The sequence below is a fragment of the Bubalus bubalis genome, chromosome 11, assembly GCF_019923935.1.
Source record: "Bubalus bubalis isolate 160015118507 breed Murrah chromosome 11, NDDB_SH_1, whole genome shotgun sequence".
NCBI lineage: Eukaryota > Metazoa > Chordata > Mammalia > Artiodactyla > Bovidae > Bubalus > Bubalus bubalis.
In genome coordinates, this window is record NC_059167.1 from 43,108,233 (window position 1) to 43,121,546 (window position 13,314).

At 37.3% G+C, this 13,314-nt stretch overlaps 1 protein-coding gene across 13 annotated transcripts in view; it reads right to left on the reverse strand.

The window, feature by feature from the left end:
- ATP8B4 (ATPase phospholipid transporting 8B4 (putative)) overlaps positions 1-13,314 on the reverse strand; it is a 337,268-nt gene that overhangs the window by 201,774 nt on the left and 122,180 nt on the right. For 7 of the 13 annotated variants that reach the window (XM_044924995.2, XM_044924996.2, XM_025295566.3 and 4 more), the window contains 2 exons: positions 4,275-4,388; positions 1,185-1,283 (listed from right to left, as the gene is read on the reverse strand). The exons of 4 other annotated variants lie outside the window; for them this stretch is intronic. In XM_044924995.2, the coding sequence (XP_044780930.1) occupies positions 1,185-1,283; positions 4,275-4,388 (213 nt within the window). Of the gene's footprint in view, positions 1-1,184; positions 1,284-1,669; positions 1,872-4,274; positions 4,389-13,314 lie in introns of those variants that run through there. 2 more of the 13 variants (XM_044924998.2, XM_045162069.1) reach the window with 2 other exon arrangements.

The following is a 13,314-nucleotide window of genomic DNA, read 5'->3' on the forward strand; positions in this document are numbered from 1 at the left end:
CAACAAAGGTCTGTCTAGTCAAGGCTATGGTTTTTCCAGTAGTCATGTATGGATGTGAGAGTTGGACTGTGAAGAAAGCTGAGCACCGAAGAGTTGTTGCTTTTGAACTGTGGTGTTGGCGAAGACTCTTGAGAGTCCCTTGGACTGCAAGGAGATCCAACCAGTCCATTCTGAAGGAGATTAGTCTTGGGTGTTCATGGGAAGGACTGATATTGAAGCAGAAACTCCAATATTTTGGCCACCTGATGCAAAGAGCAGACTCTTTTGTAAAGACCCTAATGTTGGGAAAGATTGAAGGCGGAAGGAGAAGGGGACGACAGAGGATGAGAGGGTTAGATGGCATCACCAACTCAAAGGGCATGAGTTTGGGTAAACTCTAGGAGTTGGTGTTCCACAGGGAGGCCTGATGTGCAGCGGTTCATGGGTCGCATAGAGTAGGACACGACTGAGCAACTGAACTGAACCGGTATGATGAGCAGAGGATGCTGCTGCTGCTGCTCTGCTGCTGCTAAGTCGCTTCAGTAGTATCCAACTCTGTGCGACCCCATAGACGGCAGCCCACCAGGCTCCCCCGTCCCTGGGATTCTCCAGGCAAGAACACTGGAGTGGGTTGCCATTTCCTTCTCCAATGCATGAAAGTGAAAAGTGTAAGGGAAGTCCCTCAGTTGCGTCCGACTCTTAGCGACCCCATGGACTGCAGCCCACCAGGCTCCTCCGTCCATGGGATTTTCCAGGCAAGAGTACTGCAGTGGGTTGCCATTACCTTCTCCAGAGCAGAGGATGTGAGAATGCCTAATATCTGCCAGTTCCTAAAACTTAAACAAAGACTTGAGATACAGGATAAATAATACTTTACTGAATGGAAACAGGTTTGTCTATCAATTCTGATCTTACCACTAATTATTTGTATGTTCATTAAGAAATCTTTAGTTCTTTATAGGTGAGAGTGTCTTCATGTATAAAATGAGGGAGTGAGTCTACTTACTGAAGCCCCGTTGCTATTACTATAAACAGCCCTGGCTCTATGACCTCTATATTAATCATCAGATAACCATAAAGCTTCTTATGGCAAATATTTGCCAAAATAACTTCATTCAAAAATTTCAAATGGATCTCTATTTTCTACTTCTGAGAGGTCACAACTGAAACTGAGACCACAGGAATGCTCAAAAGCAAATACTTACATAGTCATCTGTGGCATCTTTGACAGCTGTCATAGTTACCACTAGGACCAAGGGTACAATGGTGGTAAACCAAGTCAAGGAGGAAATTTCTGGAATCAGCTGAAACAAACATTTCAAGTAGTTTAGTGCTTTTAAGTTTCATAAACATAGCTTTCAAGTTTTGTCATTCAACTTTATAAGACAACAGAAATTAATGAAATGATATTCAGTTATTTGTACAAATGTAGAACATTCGATAATTTAAGTGTTTGCACTCAGATATAAGACACAGAATAAAAGCATCATTGAACAATTTTCAGACTACCTGGCAAAAAATTAAATTTTTATAGCAAGTTGAGAAGAAAGCTTCTTGAAGTCTTTTGCAAATGATGATCTTTTCCCAGGATGATAAATGTCACCTATCTTTTCTCAGCTTCTCAATTCAACTTTTCACAGTTTTACCAGCTCCTTACCAATTCTCAAAGAGAGAATCTTCCAGCACCTACCTTACACCAGACACAATCCCAAATACTTTTTATATATGATATCACTTGATCCTCAGAGAAGTTTATCAAGTTAGATTCTGTACCAGAGGTGTTTTGCACACATCTAGAGTGTTTATATTGCATGTAAATAGTGCACAGCACAGAATACACCGTGAATGACAGCCACGAGTCCGGAAATGCCACAGCCCTGGGCACCATTTCCCTATTTTATAAAAAAAAAGTATCAGAGAAGTCAAACTGATTAAGCAGCCCAGAACATACGCTGCTAAAAGTTGAATCTAGGTCTATTTGACTCCAAAGCCTGGGCCTCTATCTGTAAAGCCACCCACCTAAGAGAGACAGAGTGACAGTCAACATGACTCTCTTACATAGGCAGTCTTCAAGTGGGGTTCATTTTGGAGTTACTTCAGGGCCATCAGGCAGGGAAGGATGGGTGGAGATGGTCAGTGTATATTGATCAGGCCTCAACCAAACAGCACTATAAATTTTATGTAATAGCTTCCACATAAGATCAAAAAGAAAAACCCTCAAAACCCTATGAAGGACCAACAAAAACATCAGCCTGAGTGGCAGAAAAGATGGATTCTAATCAGAGTTGTATCATTAACACATGGTAAAAGCTTCACACCTCACTTAACCTCTCCAGATCTCATTTCTGCATCAATAAAAGACAGGAGATTATACTGAACCATCCTAAAGAGCCCTTCTAGATATAAAATTCTGTGAACAGGAACCTTTGGTCATAAATAAGAAAACCCATTAGAGAAATTAGGGAAGTGGTGTAAAGGGTTCTATGAAGACACCAAAAGCAAATTCATGGGGGGAAGAGAAAAAAAGTCTCTTCCAAAATTGTAAGGTGTACTTTCAGTGCTATTTTTTTTCTCTTGTTAAGCATCCAGTTCTTTTTTTTTTTTTTCCTCCCTACTCCAGGAGGACTCCTCAGACCCTACCTGCTTACCTCTTAATGGTTTCACGCCCTCTTAAACTTTCTCTCCAAAGTTCTTTTCAACTTTCCCTCATAGTACTTGGTGACTATTGGTCTTGTGCAGGTATTTAGCCTTAGATGGAGTTTACCACCCACTTTGGGCTGCATTCCAAAGCAATCTGACTCCAGGGAGACCTGGTCTGGTATACCAGGTCTACCAACCTCACACCAACCCTGGGCTGGGCCTCCATCAGAAGGAGCAACCAGTTGTTTTCAACTCTTCCCTTACTTCTTAATACCCCTCTACTTTGAGTACACATAATTTTGATGGACTGATTCCATCCAACTGGCTTTTGGACTTTGGCATGTGATCCAGGTCAAGACAATCACTGCATTAAATTCCTGTGCCAGAGTGACAGGTTTGGAAAAGGAAGGTAACAGCATGGTCCAATTAAAGCTAATCCCAAGACTTTTTAGAGAACAGAAAAAGTGATTCATTTTCATTCTCTCTTTCTCCCTCTTTCCTCTCCCCACTGCCTCTCCCTCTCCTTCTCCCCCTCTGCCTCTTTTTTACATCAGCATTGAAGCCAGGAAAATAAAACTCTAAAGTTTTCAAGGATCACCAAAGTAGACAGAATCTGCCTGAGAGTAAATATGAAGGAAATAAAAAAGAGAAGTGACATCCTGTTGAAACAGTTGTCATAAAGTACATTAAGTGAATTTAGATGTCTGTGACTTACATTAAGTGAACTTAGATGTCTACAACTTACAACCAAGATTCTTAAGACAGTTATTCTACTGAATAAATTGTTGTTTAGTTAAAGAAAAAACAGTGCTCAAGCTATAATCAAGACTGTACATATCCAGTTCATCCTCTTTTCTCCTATAATTAATGCATAGCCCAGCAGATTCAGAATCTACCTGTTTGATGTGATTACTTTAAAATAAATATAAGGTAAATAACTGGCTAATATGAGCCACTTATATGTATGCTAAATCTTTGACTTATGCCTTTCCTCCCTGAAATATCAGTAAAATTTGAAATTTCACTTAGGTTCAAATTTTAGTCAAGTGGGAAGAAAAAGGAAGGTTACCAACTACCAATGAACCACTCAAAACTATAAAAAAAGTCACAGTGAAATAACATATAGCATTTACTTATATATGTGTAAAAAATGTCATTGTTCTTATTTTTTTATATTTATTAAAATATTTTTTTCTTTTTAAATTTTATTTTATTTTTAAACTTTACAATATTGTATTGGTTTTGCCAAATATCGAAATGAATCATTGTTCTTAGATGCAAATAAAATTTGCCAAATTAAGTTCCACAAACCACTAGTCAGATAAATTCTTTGCTTCAACTCTGTCAATAACCATGCTGTGAATGTGATAGGGAGATAAAGAAAGGAAGCAGTAATTATTAGGCTCTGGTTTGGTTCAGATAAAGCTCAAGGCAGCATTTTAAAATGACCTCAGTGTTTAAAATTATGAATGTACTAGTTTTTTTACCCATTCCTATCCCTCCCACACTTGTGAAGAGAAACAGCAATAAAAACATCAAAAATCTGATAAGGCTGCTTTTCTATGCATGAACATTTAGATAAGCTAAATAATTTTCTCAAATTATCTGAATACTCTTAACAAACAGATGATGAAGAAATACAACCTAAACATTACCTGCAAAATCAGAAGGAAAAGGAAATATGCATTTGCCACTCTTTGGAACTGTTCAAATAAATTAATCGGCAAGAAGGTGAGAATGTTGTACTTGGATGTGTGGATACGATTATCCTGAAAAAGAAACAGCATCACATTAGTTTGGGGTGAGGCATGACTCATTATCAGAAACAGCTCTAAACTTATGAGAAAGAGCATGAGTTATGCCAGAGCAAGAAAGATAAGCCAATTCTCTAGGAAATTTTAAACTCTGTGTGGGCCAAGGGTTTCAGTTTTCCCAAGAGGACATGCTCCTGATACTAGGTGAAATTACCATTCAATGTTATAAAATCATCCATGACTTAAAAATTTATCAAGTGCAAAAGTCTGCCCCTGACATTTTTTATCCTTATGTATTTACTCACTTGGCAGCCATTTCTTGAGAACCTACTGTTTACAGACACTGAGCTCATGGCTGCGATTTGTGAAGTAAAAAGGAACTTCAGGAATCACTTGGTTCACCTTCCCAAAGCCATGACCCTTTAGATAACTCTGACAAAGGCCCCTAGGTCTATCTTTGAGAGTCTTCTGGTGGAAAACTGACCACCTTACAAGGCAGGTGTAATCCTGTTTCCATTTCAGGATGGGAAATGATAGAAAGGTCTTTATTATGAGAGACTCAAATCTGCCTCCCTGTAAATTTTGCCATATGCCATCCATCCCTGGGGTCACCTAAATAAAGTCTAAGCCCTTTCCATATTGACAATCTTCAAATACTTGAGGGTAACTCACAGGACTCCCCTAAATCCTCTCCATTATGATCTAGGTGTTCACGAAACCCTTAGCCATTCTCCATGATTTTTTCATGGACATCTCTTCCTGATCAGCCTCTTCTGCATCCATCCCAACCTCTCTGCATCTCTCTTAAAACATGGTGTCCAAATGCAAATATTCATTGCAGATCTAGCTCAACTGGTCCACATACAAAAGAGCCTTTGATGTTCTGTGTTATGGATTATTGTACTAATTTGCCTTAAAATTTCATTAGCATTTTGTCAATTAATCTGTTTATTCACATTGTTTTGATTAATTAAAATCTCAAGGTCATTTCTTCATAAATCACTATTAAATCAGGTCTCCCATTCTTAAATATTCAGTTTATTTTTTTAAGTCCTGATGATTTTTCACAAATTCCTTTTATAAGAGCCAAATTAAAAAAAATAATCTTGAGTGTGCTATCACAAAGCACTAAATATTCCTCCCAACTTTGTGTCATCAAAGAATTTCAAACACATGCCTTTTATAGTCTTTCAAAACTATATAAGTTTAGTTACCAGAGATTTCTCCAGATTATAGTTGATATCTTTTTCAGGCATTTACATAAAACATATTAAATATATATTATTTAACAATTTATAAATCTAACTACATTCTCATGAGACTTCACTCTATCTTATTCACAAACATAGCAGAAGAAATTTGATGTGACAGATCTTACTGACACTCAGAATCAGCATGCCTAGAGAATTTCTATCCACTCATCTCATAACATGGAGATTAGTCCATATGATTTTTATTTATTTTTATTGAAATATAGCTGGTTTATAATGTTTTTCTAGTTTCTGGTATACAGAAAAATAATTAATATATATATTCTTTTTAATATTCTTTCCATTATGGTTTATTACAGAATATCAAATACAGTTCCCTGTGCTATAGAATAGGACCTTGTTTATATCTGTTCTATATATAATAGCTTGCATCCATCCATCTAATCCATCCATCCACCCCCACCCTTCCCCTTGGCAACCACAAGTCTGTTTGCTATGTCTATGAGTCTGTTCTGTTTCATAAATAGGCTTGTTTGTGCTGTATGTATTTTTTAATTAACTTTTATTGGAGTATAGTTGCTTTACAATGTTGTTTTAGTTGTGTCATATTTAGATTCCACATATAAGTGATATCACATGGTATTTGTATTTCTTTCTTACGTATCATATATATGATAATCTCTAGTTCCATCCTTGTTGCTACAAATGGCATTATTTCATTCTTTTTATGACTGAGTAATATTCCACTGTGTGTGTGTGCGCACACAGGCACCTATGTGTATATACACATATATCACATCTTCTCTATCCATTCATCTGTTGATGGACATTCAAGGTTGTTTCCATGTCTTGGCTATTATAAATAGTGCTACAATTAACATTGGGATGCATGTATCTTTTTGAATTACAGTTTTATCTGGATATAAGCCCAGGAGTATGATTGCTGGATCATATGGCAACTCTATTTTTAGCTTTTTGAGGAGTCTCCATACTGTTTTCCATAGTGATTTACATTCCCACCATCAATATAGGAGGGTTTCTCCGCACCCTATCCAGCATTTGTCATTTGTAAATGACAGCCATTCAGCCCGAGTGAAGTGATACCTCATCATAGATTTGATTCTCTAATAATTAGCAATGTTGACCATCTTCTATGTGCCTATTGGTCATCTGCATATTATCTTCAAAGAAATGTCTGTTTAGGATTTATGTCCATTTTTTTGACTGGGTTATTTGTTCTGTTACTGAGTTGTATGAGATATTTGTATATTTTGGAAATTAAGCTCCTGTCAGTTGCATCATTTCCAAATATCTTCTCCCAGTCCATAGACTGTCTTTTCTTTTTGTTTATGGTTTCTTTGGCTGTGCAAAAGTTTTTAAGTTTGATTAGATTCCATTTTTTTACTTTTGTTTTATTTCTATTGGTTTGGGAGACTGATCTAAGAAAACACTTGTACAATTTATGTCAGAGAATTCTCCTCTAGAAGTTTTATGGTGTCATGTCTTTTTTTTTTAATTTAAATTTATTTATTTAAATTAGAAGCTAATTACTTAACAATATTGTATTGGTTTTGCCTTATATTCAGGTCTTTAAGCCATTTTGAGCATGATATGAGGGTGTTTTCTAACTTTATTGATTTATGTCCAGCTTTCCCAACACTATTTGTTGAAGAGACTCTTTTCTCCATTATATACTTTTGTTTTTGTCAAAGATTGATTGACCATAGGTGTGTGGGTTTATTTCTGAGCTCTCTATTCTGTTGCACTGATCCATATGTCAGTTTTTGTGTCAATACCATGCTGTTTTGATTACTGTCATTTTGTGGTATTGTCTGAAGTCTGGAAGGGTTATTCCTCCTGCTTTGTTCTTTTTCCTCAGAATTCCTTTGGTAATTCTGGGTCTTTTATGGTTCCATATAAATTTTAGGATTATTTTTTCTATTTCTGTGGAAAATGCCATAGGTAATTTGACAGGGATCACACTAAATCTGTAGGTTGTTTTGGGGTAGTATAGTCATTTTGATGTTAATTCTTTCAATCCAAGAGCCTGGGATACCTTTCCATTTCTTTGAATCATCTTCAATTTCCTTTATCAATATTTTATAGTTCTAAGCATCTGTCTTTCACCTCCTTGGTGAGGTTTATTCCTAAGTATTTTTGGATACAATTTTAAAAAGGATTATTTTTTTTTTTTGCATTCCCTTTCTGATATTTCATTGAAAGTGTAAAGAAATGTAGCCAATTTCCATGTGTTAATCTTGCATCCTGCTACCTTGTTAAATTTATTTATCCATTCTAATAGTTTGTGTGCAGAGCCTTAGCATCATGTCATCTGTGTATAATGGCAATTTTACCTCTTTTCTACCAATTTGAATAGCTTTTATTTCTTTTTCCTATCTGACTGCAGTGGCTAGCACTTCCAGTACTACGCTGAATAGAAGTAGTGAGAGTGAGTCTCCTTGTCTTGTTCTATGTTTTAGCAGGAAGGCTTTTTAGCTTTTCACCATAGAATGTACTTTTGGCTATGGATTTGTCATAAATAGCCTTTATTACATTGAGATATGTTTCCCTTATGCCCACTTTGGTAAGAGTTTTTATCATGAATGCATGTTGAATTTTATCAAATGCTTTTCCTTTATTTATTGAGATGACCATGTGGTTTTTGTATTTTCTTTTATTGGTGTGGTGTATCACACATTGATTCTGTGTATTTTAAACCATCCTTGTGACCCTGTGATGAATCCAACTTAATGGTGGTATATGATCTTTTTTTTTTTTTTGGAGAAGGCAATGGCACCCCACTCCAGTACTCTTGCCTGGAAAATCCTATGGACGGAGGAGCCTGGTGAGCTACAGTCCATGGGGTCGCAAAGAGTCCGACACGACTGAGTGACTTCCCTTTCACTTTTCACTTTCATGCATTGGAGAAGGAAATGGCAACCCACTCCAGTGTTCTTGCCTGGAGAATCCCAGGGATGGCGGAGCCTGGTGGGCTGCCATCTATGGGGTCGCACAGAGTCGGACACAACTGAAGCAACTTAGCAGCATGATCTTTTTTATGTGTTGTTGGATTCAGTTTGCTAATATTTTGTTGAAATTTTTGCATCTATATTTACCAAAGATATTGGCTGAAATTTTCTTTTTTGGTAGTGTCTTTGTCTAGTTTGTTATCAGTGTGATGGTGGCTTCATAGAATGACTTTGGGAGTGCTCCCTCCTCTTCAAACTTCTGGAAGAGTTTGAGAAGGATCAGGATAAGTTCTTCATTGTATGTTTAGTAGAATTCTCCAGTGAAGCCATCTTGTCCTGAACTGTTTTTTTGCAGGGAGTTTTTTTTTGTTTGTTTTACTTTTTTTTTTAAATTACAGATTCCATTTCACTTCTAATGATCTGTCTGTTCAAATTATTTATTTCTTCTTGATTCAGTTTTGGTGGGCTGTATGTTTCTAGAAACTTGTCCATTCCTTTTAGGCTGTCCTATTCGTTGAAAAATAATTGTTCCTAACATTCTCTTGTGCCTTTTTGTATTTCTGCAGAATCACTTATTTCTCCTTTTTCCTTCATATTTTATTTTGTTTTTCTCTTTTCTTTTTGGTGAGCCTGTCCAGAGGTTTGTCAATTTTGTTTACCCTTTCAAAGAACCAGCTCTTGGTTTTGTCAATTTTTTTCTAATTTCTATTTTATTTTCTCTCTGATATTAATTTTTCCTTTCCTTCCACTGACTTTAGGTTTTGTTTTCTATTAAGTTTTTTATTTCAGACTTTTCTTATTTCTTGAGGAAGGTTTGTATCACTATGAACTTTTCTCTTAGACCTGCTTTTGCTGCATCCCATAGATGTTGAATGGTTGTATTTTCATTGTCATTTGTCTCAAGCTATTTTTTAATATCCTCTTTGATTTCATCATTGACCCATTGATATTTTTAGTAGCATGTTGTTTAGTTTCCATGTAATCATTTTTTTTTCTCATGTTTCATGTTTGAGATAATTTCTATCCTCTTAAATTTGTTGAGGCTTATTTTACATCCTAGTAGGTGGTTAGTCCTAGAGAATGTTCCATGGGCACTTGAAAAGAACACATATTTTGTTATTTTGGAATATAATGTCCTAAAAATATCAATTAAGTCTAACTGTTCCGTTGTATTATTTAGGATCTCTGTTGCCTTTTTGATGTTCTGTGTGGAACATCTGTCCATTGACGTGAGTGGGAAGTTAAAGTCTTCTACTATTATTGTATTCATATCAATTTCTCCCTTCACATTTGCAACCCACTCCAGTACTCTTGCCTGGAAAATCCCATGGACGGAGGAGCCTGGTAGGCTGCAGTCCATGGGGTCGCTAAGAGTTGGACACGACTGAGTGACTTCCCTTTCACTTTTCACTTTCCTGCATTGGAGAAGGAAATGGCAACCCACTCCAGTGTTCTTGCCTGGAGAATCCCAGGGACGGGGGAGCCTGGTGGGCTGCCATCTATGGGGTTGCACAGAGTCGGACACAACTGAAGCAACTTAGCAGCAGCATATTCATTTTATGTATTTGGGTGCTCCTATATTAGGTGAATATGTTAATGCATATACTATCCTCTTCTTACATTGATCCTTCTATCATTATATAGAGTCCTTCCTTCTTTATGCACTTTGCTTGAAAGTCTATTTTGTCTCATGAGTATTGCTACCCCCAATTTCTTGTCATTTCTATTTGCATTAAATGCCTTTTTCCATCCCTTCACTTTCAACCTATGTGTATTTTTTTGCCCTATTAAGTAGGTCTCTTATAGGCAGCATATTGTAGACTCTTGTCTTTTTAACCAGTCTGCCACTTTAAGTCTTTTGATTGACTTATTTATTTCATTGACATTTAAGGTAATTATTGATAAATATATATTTATTGCCATTTTAAACCTTGTTTTCCAGTTGATATTTTATTTCTTATGGTTTCTTTCTTTGCCTTTTTGCTTTTCCTTTTATGGTGAGACGGTTTTCCTTTATATTACATTTGTGTTCTCTTCTTTTTGGTTTTTGTGAATCTATTGTATGTTTCTAATTTGTGGTTACCTTCTTTTTAAAGTATATTAACACATTCCTATATCTAGTTGCTTTAAATTTGTAGTCACATAGGCTCAAACACATTCTTTTTAAAAAAATATACATTTTCTTTACACTCTATTATTCTCCCCCACCACATTTTGTTACTTTGATGCCCTTTTTTTACATCTTCATGTTTTTTCTTTGCAGTTCATTGTGGTTATCATAACTTTCATCAAAAAAAAATTTTTTTAACTTCTGTACTGGCTTTATTTAAGTGACTTATTTTCCAGTTGTAATTTTCTCTTTCCTATAGATTCTTACTTGTTTTCTATTTAGAGAAAACCTTTCAATATTTTATTTTAGAATAGGTTTAGTATTGCTATATTTTAGTTTTTGCTTCCTTGTGAAATTCTTTATATCTCCTCTATTCTAAAGGATAATCTTGCAGGGTAGAGTGTCCTGAGTTGCAGGTTTTTCCCTTTCAGAACTTTGAATATACCTTGCCACTCCCTTCTGACATGCAATGTTTCTGTAGAGAAATAGGCTGAGAGCCTTACGGAGATTCCTTTGTAACTATTAATAACTTGTTTTTTTCTTGATGCCTTAGAATCTTCCCTTTAACTTTTGCCATTTTAATTACAATGTGTCTTGATGTAGTTCTGTTCAGTTCATATTGTTTTGGACCCTCTACACTTCCTGTAACTGGAATTCTGTTTCCTTTAGGTTTCATACTTTTAAGCCATAATTTCTTCAAATATGTTTTTGATCCCTTTTTCTCTTTCTTCTCCTTCCGGGATCCTATGATGTGTAGACTGACATGCTTTATATTATTCCATGAAAAAGTGTGAAAGTAAAAGTATTAGTTGCTTAGTCATGTCTGACTTTGCAATCCCTATAAGCGGACTGTAGCCACCAGGCTCCTCTGTCCAGGGAATTCTCCAGGCAAGAATATTGGAGTGTTTGGCAGAAAGCAACACAATTCTGTAAAGCAATTATCCTTCAATTTTTAAAGAATTCAAAAAAAAAAAAAAGAATACTAGAGTGGATAGCCATTCCATTCTCCAGAGGATCTTCCCGACCCAGAGATTAAACCTGGGTCTCCTGCATTGCAGGTGGATTCTTTATCATCTGAGCACCAGGGAATATGACATAGATCTTGAATATTGTTTTCTTTTTTATTATCTTCCCATCTGCTATTATGATTAGATGATTTCCATTATTTTATCTTTCAGATCACTTACTTATTTTTTTGCATTATTCAGTTTGCTATTTATTGCCTTTCACTCAGTTTTCCTCTCACCAAATCAGCTTTCTAATTTTTCTTGGTTCCTCTTCATAGTTTCTAGTTCCTTTTTAAAATAATCTGCATTTCTATCAATAGTCTTTTTTAATTCCTTTGTTATTTTTATTTTCTCTTTTTATTTTAACTCAGAGACTATTAGACTGGAAACGTCTGTTTCACTGTTTCTTTCAGGGGAATTCTCTTGATCTTTTAATTAGGAATGGTTCCTCTGCTTCTTCATATTACTTACATTTCTCTTACTTTATGAATTTAGGAGAAGCTACCGTGGTCTACTGAGGTCTTGGAGAGCTGTTTTTCTGTGGGAGTGTTCCTGTGTAGTGTACGAGAGTCTAATGTTTTTGGCTGCATGTGCTGTTTTTAGTACAGATGCCTGCCACATGGTTTTCCTCAGTGTGTGCTGTTTGTTATCTCTTTGGTAGAACATATGACTGGCGTGGTGATGACAAAAGCCTGCACTGGATGTTGAGCAGGGTCTCCTCTTTGCTCTATGGTTGTCACAGTCCTGTTGGGGGCAGGGCCTGCTCCACAGTTGTTGTCGTAAAAGCCCCCAGATCCATTTCTGAGCTGTGATGTGAAATAGGCAGGTCTTTGGAGAAGGCAATGGCAAAATGCCAGTACTCTTGCCTGGCAAATCCCATGGACGGAGGAGCCTGGTAGGCTGCAGGCCATGGGGTTGCCAAGAGTGGGACACGACTGAGTGACTTCACTTTCACTTTTCACTTTCATGCACTGGCGAAGGAAATGGCAACCCACTCCAGTTTTCTTGCCTGGAGAATCCCAGGGACGGGGGAGCCTGGTGGGCTGCCGTCTATGGGATCACACAGAGTCAGACAAGACTGAAGCGACTTAATAGTAGCAGCGGCAGAGTTATGGGAGGAGCCACTGAGTATGCCTCTTCCTCCAGAACTGTCCACCAGAGAGTACATTCTGTGGTGTCACCTGTTACCTGTGATACGGGCTCACAAAGTACACAGTTCCACCTCAACCGTGGGAATGCAGTTGGCCCTGGTGTTCCTCTGGAGCTATATTCACAAAGCCACCAGCACAGATCTGTAGGTGCAGCTCCACTTAAGTCAGGTACCAGGACCGCAGTAGTTGTGCACCTGGACTTGCTGTGCGAGCTATGGAAGCAGCCCAGACCCAGACCCACCCCAGCGTGCATGTGCCTGCCAGCAAAGCCCACAGCTACTAATGTCAGAACTGCCCAAGCCATGGGAGCACCCATAGTCCGCTCGGATGTCCTGCAGCACTGAGTTTACAAAGGCACCAGTGGCTGGGGGGTAAATATGTGGATTACAAAGCCATGGGGAGAGGGCTTAGTTTCAGCCCTTCTTCCTACATCATGTAGCACCTGCAAATCAGCTCCAATTTCAGCCCCACCTCCACATGTGGGCAATCCACT